Genomic DNA, 21,262 nt, shown 5'->3' with positions numbered 1-21,262 from the left:
TTGCGGTACTCAGCAACTGGTCCCCACTGGTTCTACCCAACACTTTGGGCGGGAGACCCGGCGGGAAAAACAAAGTGAGGTGTGCCCACCTCTGTCAACTCCACCCCTAAGGTGGGGGAGGCGAGGTGAAGCAAAACCTTGAGTCCCTGCCATCTTGAGGATGGGGCGACCCAGCCAACCAGGGACAGGCTCCTGCCCCACTCCCACTGGAGAGTGGCATAATAGGGGTGCGCCCATCCCAGGGAAGGGACCCATTGGTCCCTGCCCTTTACCTACCTGTAATGCCCCTAAATGTAGTATTTAGGGGCACCCTGAACCTTCCTTCCTTAGATCCAGCAACAACAACTAAGGAAGGACGAGAAGCCGTGCAGAGCTAACAAGAGGACGATGCCACTGACTTGGCGCCAGCCCTACAGGCCTGTCTCCCCTCGAACCTGCTCCTGCGAAACCCTGGCATGTCCAGCGGCCAGCACCCTCAAAAACCCCGGAGGACCTGCCTACATTCACTTTCCAAGCTGTTTCTCCCGTGAACACCGGACATGTTTAAACTGCAGCTTCTGGTGCCAGCCAGAAACAGCGAATCCAGCACACTCTGCACCCGCTTAGCCCGGCCCGTGTTTGACTGAACAAACACCACGAGGAGTTCCCCCGGCGATCCTGGCCCGACATCCGGCAACCACTGCCCTGCCTCAAGCCTCCAGACGCCGCCTGCAACCTCAATCCAGAGGCCCCCCCCCTACCACGACGTCCAAAGTCACCCCTGCACCCGACGCCCCACGGCCTTGTGTGCCCAACCCATCGGTGCATAACCGTCCCTCTACATCCCAACTTACCCCTCGAAGTGGTGGTCACTCCTGGAAGATCCTCGTCCCCGAGCCTGCAGTGTTTCTTTGTCCCAGAGAATTCCTATTGAAATCAACAGGGCACCCGACCTCAAAACAGCACCCTGCAGCCGGCTGTATCCCAGACTACACACTCAACTCGATGCCTCTGCCTGCAGTGTGGTTCAAGGGCACCGCTCATAAGTTACATGATGCACCGCCCTCATCCTGCACCGCAGCTTTAGCCTACCAATGCTGGTGCCATCGACTCCGGTACATCAGCCGATGACAGCGCTTCAGCAAAGACAACACCTCTTCTTGCACCATGACCTGCGAGCACCGCTCCACTTCGCACTGCAGGCCCCTATAATATCTAGGACCATTCTTAGATTTTATAAGTGCCCAGTAAAGTATATGGTCTCGGAATTTATGATTACTAGTTTCCTAGCACCAGAATGCTTTTACTGAATCCTGGGATGTTTGGTATCTAACATCTCAGAATATTAAATCTGCACTGATTCCAGTGTCTGATTTATTACCCCATGCACTCAGGGGTCCCTTGAGACGCGACCCTCAGTATCTCCTGCTAACAGTCTTTACCCTCTTTTTGGCGTGAAGACGGGCAGGAAAATCAGGCCAGCCCTGCTGTGCCCACCTATGCCAACCCCATCCCTCTGTGCTAATTAGGGTCCCTGACGTGGGATGAGCATAATAAGAGTGTAGTCACCCTAAGGTCAGCAGCCATTGGCTACTACCTGGCTACCCCCGTAACGCCCCTAAATACTGTATTTTGGGGCACCCCGGTTCACTGCTCAGTAGTTCCTGATGACCTAAGAACACTGTCGAAGAAGACGACTCAGCTGAAGATGATCCAGGCGATCAGCTTTGAAGAAGACCCAAGACTTCCGAAGAGACTGTCTCTGTCTCCAAAAAGAACTTCAAGACCCTGCAGAACCACTAATACTCACCTTCCAGACCTACCTCTGCACCCGACGCCCAGGGCCCGAATCCAGGAACCCCACCAGTTCAGAAGAGGTTCCCACGGTCTTGAGCCCGAATCCATAGAGGGGTGACGTCTCCCAGCCATCGGTACAACGCCTACAGCCTCTGCACCAAGACCCCCCCTCGACCGCGACCTGCCCTGTAAGAAGAAACCTGACGTCCTAAGACACCCCTGCATCCTCCGGCCCTGCGTCCGGGTGACCAGGACACATGGTGTCCCGATGTCGCCTGGCATCTCAACTCCTTCCTCTGGCTGCAGGTTCACTCGAGGACTCCTCCTGGTCTGAGCCTGCAGCCTGAAACCGGAACCGACGATCAGCTGGTGGTGCACCTTGAGTGCCGAATTGAACCTTGGGGAACCTTGGTTCTGTTCCCAAAAAGACCACATCAAAAGTCGTCGTACCTACCTGCAAGTACTAACTTAATGTTTCCCATTGGATTGCATGGTGTGGCCTTTTGCCTTGTATTGTAACAAAGTAACTTAGTGTTGACAAATAAGTTATCCTGTTTATTAATGTACTGCAGGGCCTACGCGGTGTTATTTGCTTGCTTTGCGCAAAGTTGGAAATGTAACAACAAAGTAATCTGAAGTAATAACAAATAATCCAATGAGTTTACAAAGTCTATTATTATTATTATTATATAGAATACAAAGTAACTTGTGTGCATATACAAAACCAGTACACACTGTATTTTGAAAAGTGTTATTGTTTTGAAAGTATCACTTGCCTGTTACTAAGTAAATCATGATCCTAGTAATAAAAATAAGAAAGTAACAACTTTTTACACAAACATTTGGTCTGGATTCAGTCTGAGTGTGAGACCTCATTTCTCGTCTGAGTGTGTACAACAAATGCTTAACTCTACCCTCTGATGAGCCCGACTGCTCCGCCCATCTACCACTAATTTGAGAGTAAGCTATTCTCTACTTAAACCACTGCTATACCTCTGGGGTTCCACTGGACTCCGTGCACACTTTGCCTCACGCTGGTAGAGTAAATACAGAGCCATCTTCCTACACATATGCTTACCCTCAAGTGTGGGGGAGGGGGGTAAAGGAGCCGTTCAGTCTTAGTCTGCGTATTGCCTTCGGGTGGGGAGTAATGGAGCTGCCTAGATAGAAACCTGCCTCTGTTCGCGAGGAGATGAAGGGAGTGGGTTGATGGGACCGTCTAGCCATAAGCCTCTCTCCTTGGTGTGCTGTGCCTTGGAGACGTCGTCCCTTAGGCATGCCTCCGGTGTGCCATGAAGCCATTCATCCATCGTCCTGCCCCTGAGGTGATTAGCTAGACCTGCCAGATGCAGCAGTATCTGTCTAGGGATGTTTGGAGGCGTTACATGGATGACGAGGTGCCCGCCATGCATTTGGCTTGCTGTTTGCACAGAACCTCAGTAAATAGAAGTAGGCGAAGTAAGTACAGATTAGTAAAATAACAGCAACATGTGTGTTTTATTTGCTAGCGTATGCAATAGTGACTGCATGTTTTGAATTATTTTCTATCCTTGTAGTTGTTCGCTATGTGCATAAAAGTCTGCTTTCTTGTGCTGACAGTTTTTCATGTTCTTGTTTTAATTTTGTGCACTGGTGATGTATTCTAGAATGCTGATCTGTGCCAAAGTCGGCCAGGCTTTGATTAATGCTTTGTGCTTCCCTGTCTCGCCCATCACCCAGGTTTCACAGATGGCACAATACTTCGAGCCCCTGACCATGGCATCGATTGGCGCTGCTTCCCGGACAAACAATCACCAGCAGCAGATGAACCTCCTGGACCAGACCAAGACCCTTGCTGAGTCTGCGCTGCAGATGCTCTACACTGCCAAGGAAGCCGGCGGGAACCCCAAGGTGTGTGGACGCGAGAAACCAGGCCCGGAGTAGGCCATAGTGCAGACCTTTAGGCAGTGCTTCATTCGTCAAAAAAATAAATAAGTGCCAGGGCTCTGGTCAGGAGGCCCCTGCAGCTTGCAGCACGCATTGCCCCTGCCAGCGCTGCCAATTAGAACACAACTACCAACCATCTCACCCTACAAGTGCGACAGTTCGGACTATTTCAGGCCTCCAGAGCTGTAAGCATAGCTTGGGCGTCAGTTAATCGTCATTTGTAACTTGTATTGAATTAATAATTCCCTGTTGTTGTGGTCATCTCTAAATTAGCCAGACAGCGCCACCTTGTGGCAAACTGTCACAAGCGCTGGTGTTGACAATTGAGTGACGGTGCCGAGCACCAGAAACCACCGGCTCAAATTAAGAACTGGTTTTCGCAGGGTGTCAACTGAAGAGGCCGCTTTTGGCAAGCTCGGCAGGAGCCACAGCTGAGAGGTGCATCATCTTGTTACGCTTACCATGAGGTGTGGCATCGGGTTGGATCAACTGCTGAAAAACGTTGTTTAGTGTGCCTTAGGAGCTGAGATTCAAGTTCTTTGGATTGCAGCTGATCTGCTGGTGGTCACTGGATTAGTGGTGAGCGTTGCCTCTGGTGGTGTGATCACACCGAATAGCGCACTCTCCTCCGTCACTATGGGTGACCTTCAGACTGTAGAGAGTCCCTGTCATGCTACAGTTAGCACACACCGAAGCGCTTGGGTGGTGGTGGTTTTGTTCCAGACCAGATCAGCCTGAACCTGATGTTTAAGTTGACTTTAAAGATGCTCATTCCATTTAATTTTATGCTATAAGAGATGTGTTCTCACTGTCGAAGCAGCAGTCGCCAGGTGACTTTCCTCCTTAAACTCCCCCTGTTTTAATGGACAGGCTACAGCTGCCCGCTCACTTAGTATTTAGTATAGCGTGCCCTCCGTATTTCTGCTAGAGATTTATGTCATGAAGTGAAAAGAAGTTCCCATTGAGATCAGGAACTACTTATTTCAGATCAACAAAAAAAAATGTAATGATGTAAGAAGACGACTTACAAGATAGGGACATGGGGAGCCCAGAATTCAGAATATTTGACCGATTCTATAACCCAAGAACTATGAAGCTTTGTGTATGCTGTGTGTAAGTATCTAAAGGGTTTTTCTTCCTGCAGCTTGCGGCTCACACACAGGAGGCTCTGGAAGAGTCAGTGCAGTTGATGAAGGATGCTGTGGAAGACCTGACTGTCACTCTCAATGAGGCCGCGAGTGCTGCCGGGGTCGTTGGTGGTATGGTGGATTCCATCACTCAGGCCATCAACCAGGTGAGATCACAGGACGAGTTGTACGTTTAATCAAGGACTCTGTACTAGTTGGCTGCAGAAGTTAGAATCACCCCTCCACATATGTAGAGGGATCGCCGACGTATGGATCAAGTGATCCTGAGAGGATCAGCTGTGCATATATAGATTGATGTGTGATTGATGGCAAAGAGGGTAGGAAGACCATCAGAACCTACATAGAGGCATGCTCCTCTTCCTGGATTGGGTGAAGGGCGACAAGAAAATCAGTGCTGACCGGCTCTTGGGTAGTCGATGATCACTGACCAGTCTTGTGGGCAGGTGCTTTCTTCTGGAACCAAAGACCTCTGCATGGCTTAAAAAAGCTGTGCCCGCCATGTTGGTTGTTCTGGCCGGCCATGTATTCCCTTCCAATGAAGTCCAAAATCTGAGAGCATTCAGAGGAGGATCCTTCCTCGCGCCTCCTCCTAAGACAAGGCATCTGTGGAGGATCCTTACTCCCACCTCCTCCCAGGACCAGTTATCTGTGGAGGATCATTACTGCCGCCTCCTCCCAGGATGAGGTATCTGTGGAGGATCCTTATTCCCACCTCCTCCTAAAATGAGGTATCAGTGGAGGATCCTTACAGCCGCCGCCTCCTCCCAGGATGAAGTATCTGTGGAGGTTCCTCATTGCCGCCTCCTCTCAGGATGAGGTATCTGTGAAGGATCCTTACTGCCGCCTCCTCCCAGGATGAGGCATCTGTGGAGGTTCCTCATTGCCGCCTCCTCCCAGGATGAGGTATCTGTGGAGGATCCTTACTGCCACCTCCTCCCAGGATGAGGCATCTGTGGAGGTTTCTCATTGCCGCCTCCTCCCAGGATGAGGTATCTGTGGAGGATCCTTACTGCCGCCTCCTCCCAGGATGAGGCATCTGTGGAGGATCCTTACTGCCGCCTCCTCCCAGGACCAGGTATCTGTGGAGGTTCCTTACTGCCGCCTCCTCCCAGGATGAGGCATCTGTGGAGGATCCTTACTGCCGCCTCCTCCCAGGATGAGGTATCTGTGGAGGATCCTTACTGCCGCCTCCTCCCAGGATGAAGTATCTGTGGAGGTTCCTCATTGCCGCCTCCTCCCAGGATGAGGTATCTGTGAAGGATCCTTACTGCCGCCTCCTCCCAGGATGAGGCATCTGTGGAGGTTCCTCATTGCCGCCTCCTCCCAGGACGAGGTATCTGTGAAGGATCCTTACTGCCGCCTCCTCCCAGGATGAGGCATCTGTGGAGGATCCTTACTGCCGCCTCCTCCCAGGACCAGGTATCTGTGGAGGTTCCTTACTGCCGCCTCCTCCCAGGATGAGGCATCTGTGGAGGATCCTTCCTGCCGCCTCCTCCCAGGATGAGGCATCTGTGGAGGTTCCTCATTGCCGCCTCCTCCCAGGACGAGGTATCTGTGAAGGATCCTTACTGCCGCCTCCTCCCAGGATGAGGCATCTGTGGAGGATCCTTACTGCCGCCTCCTCCCAGGATGAGGTATCTGTGGAGGATCCTTACTGCCACCTCCTCCCAGGATGAGGCATCTGTGGAGGTTTCTCATTGCCGCCTCCTCCCAGGATGAGGTATCTGTGGAGGTTCCTTACTGCCGCCTCCTCCCAGGATGAGGCATCTGTGGAGGATCCTTCCTGCCGCCTCCTCCCAGGATGAGGCATCTGTGGAGGATCCTTACTGCCGCCTCCTCCCAGGACCAGGTATCTGTGGAGGTTCCTTACTGCCGCCTCCTCCCAGGATGAGGCATCTGTGGAGGATCCTTCCTGCCGCCTCCTCCCAGGATGAGGCATCTGTGGAGGATCCTTACTGCCGCCTCCTCCCAGGATGAGGTATCTGTGAAGGATCCTTACTGCCGCCTCCTCCCAGGACGAGGTATCTGTGAAGGATCCTTACTGCCGCCTCCTCCCAGGACGAGGTATGTGTGGAGGTTCCTTACTGCCGCCTCCTCCCAGGATGAGGCATCTGTGGAGGATCCTTCCTGCCGCCTCCTCCCAGGATGAGGCATCTGTGGAGGATCCTTACTGCCACCTCCTCCCAGGATGAGGTATCTGTGAAGGATCCTTACTGCCGCCTCCTCCCAGGACGAGGTATCTGTGAAGGATCCTTACTGCCGCCTCCTCCCAGGATGAGGCATCTGTGGAGGATCCTTACTGCCGCCTCCTCCCAGGATGAGGCATCTGTGGAGGATCCTTACTGCCGCCTCCTCCCAGGACGAGGTATCTGTGAAGGATCCTTACTGCCGCCTCCTCCCAGGATGAGGCATCTGTGGAGGTTCCTCATTGCCGCCTCCTCCCAGGATGAGGCATCTGTGGAGGATCAGGTTCTGCCTTGTTGGGTGGGGGTTTGGGGGAGGGGGAGGGTGTCGGGGGTGAGGTTGCCATTCTGTGTGTTGTGAATCTTCCTGCTACCCAAGTCCCGGTTTGCTCCCTGTCGGCTAACAGTAGACTTCTGTTGGACTTTGTTAGAAGACAATCCACAACTTACCGTGACCAGTTGAAGCTCATCTGAACTTTGACATTGCTCCGGAAGCGACAAAAATAGGGGGGTATTTTGAAAAAGGAGAGTCCTTCCTTTAGTTGAAGTTTCCCATCCATGCTGCCTTTAGTGAAATAAATACTGGACCTCTGAGCCGCTAAATTGGAGATAGTCGGGACCCCAAGAGGGCGCAGCAGCACGAGTGCAGAGTGGAGATGTGCCAGGAGCACAAAGGTTATCCTCCCTCAGAATAACACTGAACACAGATTCCTGAAGCACCTTGCTGTGGTAAAGCGCCTCTATTTGCATGGTTTGCCCCCACCTTTTGCCTGGTTTTGATGTGGTTTCAAATGTAGTGCACAGGGTCCCTGCCAGACAGCTCCCTGTGCCAGTGCTTCTTCCCTAAAAATAAATCCCCAGTTGGTACTTCTACCCCGTGTACGTCCCTCTTATATAGTACCCTGAGTACCTAGGGCCAAGGAGCTAGAGAGTGTTTCCTGAGACCCCCCCTCACTGGGTCCATGCCATTGCCTTTGCAGCTTGCATACCCCCTGTGAGGGAGAAAAGAACAATGCTGACATGGAGCCCTGCCTGGGTGCCAGGCCAACCAGCACTGCCTGAAGGCATAGGTATGGCACCCCTCTAGCAGGCCTCACAGCCCAAAGGCAGGGTGCAGTATTCCACAGGTGAGAGCATATCTGCATAAACAGGTATGCCCCTACAATATTGGGGTCCATTCCTTGATGTTGCAAGTGACAGGGAAGCCATAGAGAGAGTACATGGGCTAGAAACTCAACTTCTCGAGTTCTACAGCACCATGAGGGCTACACTGAACACAGGAGTGCTTGGTAACAAACTACTCCTCTGAATAATTCCCCAGTGATGCCAGTGTAGGATTTATTGTACCATGTTGACAGAATGTAATGCAGAGGTAACCGTTGAAAGCCTACCATCCCTGTTGTGGTCTCTGACCGGCTGCAGGCAGCCAGCCACCACCAGACATGTGTCTGGACCCTCTGGTAGAGAGCCCCTGCTCTCTGGGGCCAGGAACAATGCACATCTTGGGAAGAGGTGTCCTGCCTCCTCCCCAGGATGGGCCAGTGCTAGGAGAGGGAAGTTTCAAAGGCCTGCCTCCTTTGTAATGCGACCCCCTGCCTCTGCTGCAAGCTGCAGATGGCAGCCCCTGGTTTTCACCCCTACTTTGGGCGAGAAAACATAGGAAAATAGGAGGTGTGCCTAGCTCTGCCAACTCCACCCTTAACCGCATGCGTGCGGGCGGAATTCCGCCCGTACGCTGAGATTTCCGAAACCGCACTTTACGTGACGAGCTGGGCTCGTCATGAGCGTGCGAGGAGGCTACCTCATGACGAGCCCAACTCGTCATCAGCGTTGAAGGGGTTAAAGTGGGGGAGGAGAGGTGAAGCACATCTTTCACTCCCCGCCATGTTGAAGATCGGGAGATCCCTCCAATCAGGGATAGGTCTATGCCCCCTCCCACAGGAGGGTGGCATAACACATTGTGCATTGTAACAGCTACAATGATTCATATAAATAATTACATCCAGTAACAAACTATTACAGTAATATATAAATGCAAGGGAATTAAATTAAGAAACCAGAGAAATCATACAAGATTGGAAAAATCATGAAACGGTACCCATTATCAATCAAAAACCCAATTGCTACTTCAAAAAACACCTTTTGCTAAGGACACCACATTACAAAAATAATAATTGAACTATATACAAAGGGAGCTCGCACAGTTTCACAATGAAGACACAATATACAGTGTAAATAAAGAAACAAGGGTAGAGAAAAAACTATTAAAATAAGTCCGACAGGTCGCAGGAACAACAATGGCAGTAAATGCTTCCTCAACATTATATGCCAAGGACTCGCGTTGACGGCGTTTCGACCTCTATACTTTATAAGGCCATCATCAGGACAGACAACATTTCGAGCAACCAATGTACAAAAAAGAAAAAAGGGGAGGGTTCTTTTGCATGGGTACCAAAACGAAGCAATCAAATTGAAACAATGCCAGCAAAGCACAAGACAAAGAAACTGTGTCAAGTATTTCAAACTGATCAAAATTGTGGTAACCGAGGAAAGCCATATAGGTCAAGAGAAGAAGCGGAGGAAAACTATGTTCGAGGCATGTGGGCTGCTAAATTCATATCTTAGCATTAGATCGCCGCCTAGTGTTGGGCTCGGATGATTGCACATTGTTGTCCTGGAAGAGTCTTCGAAGTATCCTGAGATAGGTGGCTCCTCCCCTGGACTACAGTGCGCATGGGCATCGGCTCCATCCCCAGATTGTTTTTTTCCGCCATTGGGTTCGGATGTGGTCTCGACGTCTTACTGTCGGAACCAAGAAAAACTAACTTTTAGCGGCCAAAAGGCCTCGATTTTCTTGCGTCGGTATTGTCTGCGCACGGTCTCGAGTCTTCCGTCTCTTGGAGCCGGAATTAGCGGAGTTTTCTTCGCTCTCGGAACTTTGAGGCCTTCTCATCGCGACACGACTGCAAGCCTTTTCGGACATGGAGCGGAGCCCGTTTAAGTACTGCCCGCTCTGTGGGTCCAAGTACCCACACATCGATCTACACCCCGTGTGTAACAAATGCCTTTCGCCTGACCACGACGACGGCAAGTGCAAGTTGTGTGCACAGTTCCGCTCAAAGAAGACTCTCAAGCTTCGGCGCGCGATGCGCATGGAAGCTAAACAAGCGGCCCCGGATCCGGAAAACATCTTCGGCGACCAAGACGAAGAGGACCAGGGTCGTCATCTCCAAATCTCCCCACCCGAGACGGAGGTCGAGGCGGATCCGGGAGACGACGACGGAGTCGCGGGTCAAGGCCTTGAATACGTCGACGAGGTAGGAGACGACGATGAGATTTATGGGGCCGCGGCAGACAGCTCAGGGGACGAGCTCTGCCCCGAAGGTTACGAGGATACCGACCGGGACACGGGATCGCCTGTCGGCCTTACCCAAGACCCGTTGCCGCAAGCCACAGCCCCGCCTTCGGGCCCGGCCACGGACTTACTTGCTGGGCAGACTGTTTCGAAACCGAAACCGAAACCATCGGGATCGACAACACCTAAAATGGCCGACCCGAAAACGAAACCGAAAGTTAAGGACTCGAGTGTCCCTAAGATGGCTACCGTTCCGGTGAAAGCGACGGTGCCCGCTACCCCATCGACTCCGTCGACCTCCGGTCCGCAGAAGTCGAAGAAGTCCGTCGATTCCGATGCTGCGAAATCGAAACCGACGCCAGAGGAGGGGTCCTCCAAAAAAGATGGTCGGCACGGGTCAGCGGCTACGACGCCGTCAAAACCCGCCAAAGTCGGCTCCAAGGAGGCTACGCAGGCACACGGAAAGAAGTCTGTGCCCCGAACGCAGGAATCGGAGGCGGTAAAGACAGGATCCGCGCCCAAAGCGCACAAGGCCCACAAGGACGTCGGATCCGAGGGGAAAATCAGACCGTCCTCGTCAGCGCCGACACAAACGGTGAGTGTGCCGTCCCCAATAGCCGAATCACTGAAAAGAATCAGGGAGAAGGCCTTTGCCCCGTCGGCTCCGATACCATCAACGCAGACGCGCAAAGACACTCCAGAGAAGCCGTCTGGGAAACTTCTCTTTATTTTGCCGCCGAAGGAGGCGCCCAAAGCATTTTCAACCAAATCGGCACCGAAACAGGTGATTTCTTCACCGACTGGCCCACTTCCACGTCAGGTACTCGAATCCGAGGACGATTCGGAGCATTTCATCGACGCTGACACAGGCAAACTGACCCTCTATAAGAGGAAAATCACTTCAGAGCCAGTGGACCCCTATGTCATCCCACTAAAGAAGAAGAGGGTGCCCCTTGACGCCTCAGGCCTCACGGAACCAATCCAGCCTCCTCCGAGACGGAGCCCTACTCCCTCCCCAGAACACTCTGCGGGTGAGGGGTATGATGAAGACGAGCAGTACAATTTCCCAATCAATGAACCTGATGTGCAACCGGATTCATATGATGACACTGGTGACCAGAACACCCAAGGTGCGGGGCAGGACCCGCAGCCTTTTAATGCACGGGCATCCCCGACTGAGGATTCAGCAGGTTTTCATGCACTGCTCGAAAGGGCGGCAGCCAATCACGATGTGGACATGCATGCCGACCCTGTTGAGGAAGACTTCCTTTTCGACACTTTTTCAGTCTCTGAAAGGACAGTAAAGACACTGCCTATGCTTAAAGGAGTCCTCAAGCATGCTGGGGACATATTTAAGGAGCCTACGAGGGCGAGAGTGGTCAACCCTCGCATTGAAAAAAAGTACAGACCTGCTCCTGGAGACCCCGCATACATTCGGGGACAATTGCCACTGGACTCTCTTGTGGTCGCCAATGCCAGGAAACGTGCCAACTCCCAGACTACGGGTGAAGCTCCTCCCCCGGATAAGGAATCCAAAGTGCTAGAGGCAGGGGGCAAAAGAGTAGCTGCACAAGCATCAAATTTTTGGCGCATCGCCAATACACAGGCACTCTTGGCGCGTTACGATAGGGCGCACTATGACACCCTAGAACAGATTGTACAACACCTGCCTCCACAGTTCCAAGAGGGCACCAAACTGCTTATTGAGGAAGGAAAGCTAATCTCAAACGCAGCCATCAAGTGTGCACTTGACGCTGCGGACACAGCTGCTAGAGCTATCAACACTAGCGTTATGCTGAGACGACAAGCGTGGCTCCGCATCTCAGGGTTTAAACCGGATATTCAGACAACAATTCTTAATCAGCCAGTCAATCCTGATAGTCTGTTTGGTCCGGATGTTGACACCACCCTAGAGAAAATAAAGAAAGACACAAACTGCTAAGTCTATGGGGGCCCTACAGTCACAACAGTTTCGTGGCAGCAATTTTCGTCGCTCAGGTGCACGTGGAGTCACCAGAGGACAAATGGGTCAACAATCCCAGTTCTCAAAAGGTGGGGCTCAATCCTCGTTCACTAAACAGAACAAGGGAGGTTACAGGAATAACCGCAACAGAGGTCGCGGCAGAGGAAACAACAGCTCCCGCACCTCTACTCCAAGCAAACAGTGACTCTCGGTCACTGCCCCCCGACCACCTGACACCTGTCGGGGGGAGACTGCAGCAGTTCCTGCCCGTCTGGAGAAACATCACCACAGACAGGTGGGTGCGACAACTAGTCCAGTATGGTTATTGCCTAGAGTTGAAGTCCACTCCACCCAACATCCCGCCAAGGCAACGGCCTATGTCCGCAGAGCACTTGCTCTTATTGCAGCAGGAAGTAGTGGTGATGCTGCAAAAGGGAGCAATCGAGCTCGTGCCGGTGGGGGAGGAAGGCACAGGGGTATATTCCCTGTACTTCCTTATTCCAAAGAAGGACGGATCTCTCAGGCCCATTCTAGATCTACGTCCCCTCAACCTATACATACTATCAGAACATTTCCACATGCTTACACTGCAGCAGATTCTTCCCTTGCTAAACCAGGGAGACTTCTTAGCAACCTTAGATCTCAAGGATGCTTATTTCCACATTCCACTACACCCGTCACACAGGAAATACCTCAGGTTCACTATTCAAGGCAGGCACTACCAGTTCAAAGTCCTACCCTTCGGAGTCACAACAGCCCCGAGGGTGTTCACCAAGTGTCTAGCGACAGTGGCGGCGCACCTCAGGAGGCAGAACATCCATGTCTACCCCTACCTAGACGACTGGCTCGTGCAAGCCAAGTCAGAGCAACAGTGCGCCGCAGACATGTCGACTACAATTCACCTTCTTCACGATCTGGGTTTCTCGCTGAACTACCCAAAATCGCATCTTCAGCCGGCACATGTCCGGCAGTTCCTAGGTGCTACGATCAACACCCTGACGGCCATGGCTCAGCCAAACCAAGTCAGGATAGACAGCATGCAGGCTCTGATCCAAAAGTTCAGGCCACAACACTCGCTTCCAGCGAGAGTGTTCATGCAGTTGATAGGCATGATGGCCTCCTGCATCTTCATAGTCCCTCACGCACGGCTACATATGCGCCCGCTCCAGGAGTGCTTAGCGAATCAGTGGACACAGGCTCGTGGGCAATTGACAGACCTAGTGTTGGTTACCAGTCGGGCATACGACTCTCTGCATTGGTGGACTCCACACAACCTTTGCAAGGGCCGACTGTTCCAAGAGCCTGTGCCGCAGATTGTCCTGACAACGGACGCATCTCTCCAGGGATGGGGAGCTCATGTGCTCACTTACACAGTGCAGGGACTATGGACGACGCAGCAACAGAAGATGCACATCAACTATCTGGAACTGATGGCAATCTTCATGGCGCTCAAGTCCTTCATTGTACATCTGTGCAACAAAGTCGTGCTAGTCCGGACGGACAACATGACCGCGATGTACTACATTCAAAAGCAGGGAGGCACCCACTCGCCACAGCTGTCTCATCTGGCTCAGAGCATGTGGAAGTGGGCCATTCAGAGGAACATTTTCCTCATGGCAGAACACCTCCCAGGAAAGGACAATCAGATGGCGGATCTGCTCAGCAGATACAGCCATCAAATGCACGAGTGGGAGATACACCCATCTGTTCTCCACCCGTACTTCCAGCAGTGGGGTCATCCGGAGATAGACCTGTTTGCCACAAAGGAGAACGCAAAATGCCAACTCTTTGCCGCCAGGTTCCCTCACCCACAGTCGCAGGGGAATGCGATATGGATGAACTGGTCAGGCAAATTTGCGTACGCTTTTCCGCCAGCCCCTCTAATACCGCTGGTCGCAAGAAAGCTAAGGCAGCACGAGATGACTCTCATCCTGGTTGCTCCGACGTGGGCACGCCAGGCTTGGTACACCACGTTCCTCGAACTCTCAGTGGTGCCGCATCAAAGACTGCGCCTCACGCCCAGTCTTTTGACGCAGAACCATGGAGACATTCAGCATCCAGATCCACAACAGCTCAACCTGGCGATCTGGCTCCTGAAGTCCTAGAGTTTGGATACCTTAACCTACCTCCGGAGTGCATGCACATCATCAAGGAGGCGAGGAAACCAACTACTAGAGCATGCTATGCTGCAAAGTGGAAGCGTTTTGTCGTTTACTGTACAACCAATGACATCAACCCGCTAGATGCATCTATTCCCAACATCATCTGCTATCTGTTGCATCTTTACAAGTGCAATCTAGCGTACACTTCCATTCGGATACATCTATCCGCCATAGCGGCTTATCTCCAGAACAGGCAGCACCTCTCTGTCTTCAGAGTGCCTGCCATTAAAGCCTTCCTTGAAGGTCTGAAACGAGTCATTCCCCCAAGAACACCGCCAGCTCCGGTGTGGAACCTCAATGTCGTTCTCACCAGACTGATGGGACCGCCATTTGAGCCACTGCACTCGTGTGAACTCCAGTTCCTTACGTGGAAAGTAGCTTTCCTTGTAGCTATTACGTCTCTGAGGCGTGTCAGTGAGCTGCAGGCGCTCACAATCCAAGAGCCATTCATTCAAATCCATCCAAATAGGGTAGTGCTACGCACTAACCCCAAATTCCTTCCGAAGGTGGTGTAACAGTTTCATCTAAACCAAACTATTGACTTACCAGCATTCTTTCAAAACCCGCAAACGGTGGCGGAAAGAATGCTCCATACCTTAGATGTACGGAGGGCGTTGATGTACTACATAGACAGAACACAACCCTTTAGAAAGACAAAACAACTCTTTGTTGCCTTCGCACCACAACACAAAGGCAACCCGATTTCCAAAGCAGGGATAGCCAGATGGATTGTTAAATGCATCCAGATATGTTATCAAAAAGCCAAGCGCACTTTAACAATACCCCCCAGAGCGCACTCCACACGCAAACTGGGGGCATCCATGGCTTTCCTAGGGAACATTCCTTTAGAGGATATTTGCAGAGCAGCCACGTGGGTTACACCACACACCTTTACAAAACACTACTGTGTTGATGTGCATTCCAAGCAGCAAGCTGCTGTAGGACAGGCTGTTCTCAAAACACTTTTTCAGGTTTCTGCAGCTGGCACGGGCAACCGCCGCTGATGGAGGGACTGCTATGTATTCTATGCTAAGATATGAATTTAGCAGCCCACATGCCTCGAACTGAATATGCTACTTACCAGTATGCATCTGTTCTTGGCATGTAGGGCTGCTAACATTCATATCGCCCGCCCTCCTCCCCGGTGCCTGTCGCAGCTGCAGATATACTATTGTATTTATTCATTAGCATGGACATCCTTTACACTTTTCACTCCATCTTCTGCCACAATGGCGAAAAACAATCTGGGGATGGAGCCGATGCCCATGCGCACTGTAGTCCAGGGGAGGAGCCACCTATCTCAGGATACTTCGAAGACTCTTCCAGGACAACAATGTGCAATCATCCGAGCCCAACACTAGGCGGCGATCTAATGCTAAGATATGAATGTTAGCAGCCCTACATGCCAAGAACAGATGCATACTGGTAAGTAGCATATTCATTAGCAAGGATCAAAATAAAGCCCCAGTGTCATGCGTTTTATGAAAACTGTGAATAGAATAAACCACAACAACCTTCACCGCCTGTGAACGAACCCTGGATGCCCAAAAACCTCAGAGAACATCACAAAACACTTATTTGTACTCTGACGCAAATGTATTTTGAGTCAGACTGAACATAGGAGCCTCAGGAATAACGATTAAAAATCAGCAATCCTAATCAGGAACGAATACAAAATATTCAAAATAAGTTCAAAACTTACAGCTAAATTAATTAAAATGCGGATGCAAAGGAAAACCAATGACTCACCAGTCGTAAAAATTAAAGTACACATGAATAAATCAGCGTACCCCTGAGGACCCGTTGCAGTTTTAAAACCGGCACCTTCAAAATTCGCAATGCACGAAGTTTAGTGCCATTTGACAAAATGTAACCCAATTAAGTACAGAAAAGTAACTTAAACCATTCCAATGATAAGACGAGGGGGGGTGCATGCTTATCTTGTAATACCTGCCTATCCATCAAGCGTTGAAACCAGTCAGTCTCAGTCAATACGGTCATGACGTGACGGGAGCAGTCCTAATTAAGCACTGCTCCCCATAATAGAGGTTAAGAAAAGACTTAATCTGATAGGAAACAGAGTGCCACAAACTCTTACTGAAAAAGAAAAGAGATTGATCAATTAAACCATCCAAAAAGATAACAGTACCGCTGACAAATTAAATTATCACTACAACCAATCAGTCATTTTTGTAGTTTGAGAACTGGGATGTCATGAATACATCCCGCGCGCAACAGTAATACTGATCCTTGAAAATGGATACAAGACAAAGGAATTATCGGAGAATTAAAACCAGGGATATCACTTACATGCCCCGCGTTCATGCGTGACAAGAGTAGTAGTAATGCATGATGGTAAGAATACAAAACAGGGAATTTATCAACAATAATGCCATACCAATGGCAGACATTCCAATTTAAACAAACGCCCAAAGTGTCCCAAAGTGTCAGCTAAAATGACACCTAGGCTCTCAAGTAAACTCGAGCCTGAAATCCAATATCCGTAAAAAATGGGCACATGGCCCTGTTTCGAATCCTCAAACAAAACCAAATTACTAAAATACCCAAATTGGGATATTTCAGCACCCTAAAGTGTAGGGAAATTTTGTATTGTGCTTGACTCGTCTAAAAATTAAATAGAAAAAGAATATCATGAAATATGAAGAGAAATAACAAGCATGCGTAGGAGCGGTAACATTGAGAAAAGAACATCTCAGTTACATAAACATAGATCAATGGGCTGTAAATAGCAGCACACGGTCTGTACAAAAACACAGGCACAGAACAATATCATTCTCAACCAGAATGACTGCACAGCTCCATATAATCATGGCATGCCAGAGGGAAGAAAACATCTCAAGTACATGTGTGCCACAATATGTTTTCATGATATCATGAAAAATACATAGTTGCAACATCAGTGCAGAATTATTGAATGTCCTTTCTCAGGTTTGTTTAACCCCTTATTGATACTGTCACATCTGAAATCCAGCTGCGTTCTGCACTGATAAGCATCTGCTGGATAGCTCCACCCCGCGGTGGTTTACGTATCAATCCAATCACCTGCCACATTATCTCATCTGGGGAATGGTTTAGCTCATTTCTGCGTCTACTACGACTCTTATGTTGTGAGACGAGTTTTTACTTTTTGGGTGGTTTGATCCACATAGATAAAATTGCATGGGCACCACAGGGCATAAAACATTTTGAGAATTACAGTTCGTATGATCCCTCAAATGATGCACTATACTCTCATGCACGTAGCGTTTGGTGTTGATTGTAGACTCACACATTACACGATTGCAATATCTGAAATGGCTCGTGATCTTATTGAGGTTCCATAAAGACACCAGATCTGGAACGTTGTTCTTGGGCGAAGAGGCATGTACCAAATGATCACACCTATGACGCCCCTTTTGAACAAAAACAGTGGTGGACTGTAGGAAGGTAGATCCCTGACTATGGTTGCCCCCAACTTTTTGCCTGGTGTTTTGCTGGTTTTCTGACTTAGTTGACCTGGGACCCTGCTATTCAGGGCCCCAGGCCTACTGCTCTCTCTGTAAAATGGATTCCATGTACCTTAGGTACATATCTAAATTGGATACTGAGTCACCTTATCAGTCCCTGTACAGTGTACCTTAGGTACCCAGGGCATAGGTGTACCCAGGTCCTACCAGGGGCTGCAGCATGTATTATGCCACCCCTGGCTGGCCATCCAAATCTGACACAACTGGCTGCTTGACAGCTGGGGCAAGGTGGTGTAATCACCCTTTGCTTTAGATATAGTATACCTATATCTAACCCTAAAAATGGACACACAGATCTCCTATCAGTCACTCCTATGGCAGGCCTTAACAATCCTGAAGGCAGAGGGCTTGGAATCGTGTGAGATGGTGCTCTAGCATGAGCTGAGCCTGTCTGCGGCTTTCGGGATCCATCCCTTAGCCGTTTCCATGATATCGCATACCATATACTCTTAAGTGCATTATAATCCTCGCGGTTATGTGCCAACTCTGGTATCGCTTTATCAAAACATGTCGAGTAAGGTGTCATACGAATTGGAATACTAACCCCTCGCCAATTCTGGCGACGGGGTTAGCATTCCACCCTTCTAGAGGGACACGACATGCCTGTAACCTATAACCCGGTTAAAAGTCAGACAGAGCCTTAGCATCCACAAAATGGATGCTGCCACCGAGACACAAGTCTGCCCTCCTGCTGCTGGGAGTCCTCCCAGAGCAGGAGATAAGGACAAAGGGTTTCCTGCCAGGGGCGGTGCCAGCACCGTCCCAGACAGGGTTTTGTGTATTGTAGGTAGGCAGGGCTTTAGAGGAAGGTGACTGCACGTGGCACCCCGGTGCTCACTGTGCATAGGCTGGCTGGAACCAGTTCCAGGGTCACTCCAGACCCTGTGCTGGGGAAAAGCCCGCCAAGGAAGTGGGTGTAACCACCCCCCTCCTAGTCCCACCCATAGGGCAGGACTTAGTCGCGTGCCAGCCCCTTTTTACAGGATAAAGGTAGAGACTGGCCCCCTTCCAAATCAGATCATCTTTGAATCCTGAAACTACTTTCCACGAAAGGAACTCAAGACTTCTTCCTAAGATTTCTCCCTTGTGACTAAGGAGTAGTCACCCTGCATCCGCAGGCACCATCTAAGAACACTGCGGTCTGCTGCAAGTCCTTCCTCCGGAATCCGACTGCCCAGCTCGACGAGAACCGGCTTCCCTGGCACCTCTGACCTCTACCTGCATCATCAGTCACGCTGAGATTCGTGGGTGTGACGAGACCTCGAGGGACCGGCCATCTTCAAGACTGCACGACTTCTTTCCAGCAAGCCCGCCGAGTGAATTCCTGGTGAGTGCTTTGGGGTCCGAGAAGCCCCCACCCTGAGCAGCTCCAGCACCGAAGAGCAGCCCCCAGCATCTCCACGATCTGCGTGGGGCCCTTCTGCTTTTTGCTGCTCACCGCGTTGTTTGGCTACTAGCCCGCTGGCTTGTGGCCTTCCTGACGACGCCCGACGACATTTCTGCTGCTAGTCTGGTTGCTCCAGACTGGCCCTTGCTCCCTTCCAGAAGAGGAGCACCCCGGACCCTCCTGGTCCACTCAAGACGCCATTTTGAGTCCACCGCGTGGGCTTGAATTAGCCAAGGCTTGTTGCCCACTCCTGGGTAACTTCGACGCCGACGACTTCATCCTTCGTGGGACAGCTCGCACCTCCATCCTGGTCGCCGACAACGCCTCCTGGTCCGAGAGACTGCAGAGCCCAGCAGCGCCCACTCACCTGACTGCGGTGACTTCGCCCGGTGCCATCCTGGTGCCCACTTAATCACTGGCTAGTGATTCAAGAACTTGGTCCCCTCTGCTTTCAGGTTTCTTCTTCCTTGATCCAGGCTTGGATCCATCGAACTTTTCTTCACTGGTCGCCTGCCAGCAACTTCTTCCTTCCAGGCTCCTGGTCCGGCAACGAGATCTCCGACGTCTTTTCAGACCTATGCAGCTGCAGCCCCTGGGCTAGGTAACTTCGGCACTCCGGTGTCCCAGCATAGCCTCACTATCCAAGGGTCAGGATCCACTGTCGTTTTCTCCCTACCAGGTCGGGTTCGCCCGTGAACACTAACTTTGTGAATTCTAGCTTCCATAGACTTTGTCCCGCATCCCGCGTGAGAGTGCACACTCTGCACCCGAGTCCCCTGGGCCTCCTAGTAGTAATCTAACGATTCCCTAGTCCAGTCCTAGCGATTCCAAAGCCTATTAGAACTGTTACTTACCTGCTAGTAATTCGCATTCCACTTTTAGCGTATATGGTTTTTCGTGCCCCTCGGGCATTTGTGTAACGTGCTAACTTAAAAGTATTTTCGTAAGAGTTTTGTTGTGTGCTTAGCTCCCTGTCTCATAAAGAGCCAGGGTAGTCTTGTTATAAATAAATACACTGTTTATTTTCATAACAACTTGTGTGGTGTCCTTTCACTGGGTGTTCAAGGGGTAATGTGATGGTAAAACAGCTGGCTTAACACGCCCTCTAGAGTCTTAGCCTTAGACTGCTCGTATCCATGCTACTAGGATAGCTGGTCTATAAGGTTGACTTACAACCAATCATCAATAAGGGTTGTTTGGACTGATATATAGTGATCACTAGAATAGTGAGCACTGCACATCAGGCCAACTTCTCACATTGGTGAGCAGCGGTTGGGATTTGAGCTTGCTGTTGTTTTACCACACATATCCTAAGAATATCTTGTGAAAGATCACATAAGTACTAAAGGTACATATAACTTAGCTTAGAATACTCTGAGTTCTACTGAACCAGCTGTTGTAGCTCCTAGGGCCTAGCACACCCTAAACTACAACTCTAGCAAGGGATCAGTAGGCAAACATATAGTGTAGGTAAGTGCACCACTTACACCTCACTAGAAAAGCATGTCGACTCAGGGGGACTCTACTGAGACTCCCCTGGTCAGTGTTGACCCTCCACAGGTCACTTCAAGATATGCAGCTCTCAGTTTCCATGAGATGAGACAGATCTGTGTCTCCAGAAAACTGAAGCAGGGGTCTAACCCCACCACTTCCTTTCTGATAGGTCTCTTAGAGACATATGATGCCAGAAAGCTTTCTCAGTTACATGAGAACATGCCAGCCTTAGAGGGAACCTCTGGGGATCCAGATCTCCACAACACTGATTCAGCAGTTGAGGAGGAGGATCAGGAGGTACTCTCTGGGGATGAGGTAGACAAGGGTCTTGAGGTAGTCAG

General features: G+C 50.6%; 1 protein-coding gene across 3 annotated transcripts in view; it reads left to right on the top strand.

Moving 5' to 3' along the window:
- The window catches only part of TLN1 (talin 1), a 750,278-nt gene that overhangs the window by 594,299 nt on the left and 134,717 nt on the right, over window positions 1–21,262 (top strand). For all 3 annotated transcript variants that reach the window (XM_078674421.1, XM_078674420.1, XM_078674419.1), the window contains 2 exons: window positions 3,496–3,666; window positions 4,847–4,996. In XM_078674421.1, the coding sequence (XP_078530547.1) occupies window positions 3,496–3,666; window positions 4,847–4,996 (321 nt within the window). The remainder of the gene's footprint in view (window positions 1–3,495; window positions 3,667–4,846; window positions 4,997–21,262) is intronic.

This window comes from Lissotriton helveticus, chromosome 2_1, assembly GCF_964261635.1.
Source record: "Lissotriton helveticus chromosome 2_1, aLisHel1.1, whole genome shotgun sequence".
Classification (NCBI taxonomy): Eukaryota; Metazoa; Chordata; class Amphibia; order Caudata; family Salamandridae; genus Lissotriton; species Lissotriton helveticus.
This window is presented reverse-complemented; position numbering and strand designations above follow the sequence as displayed.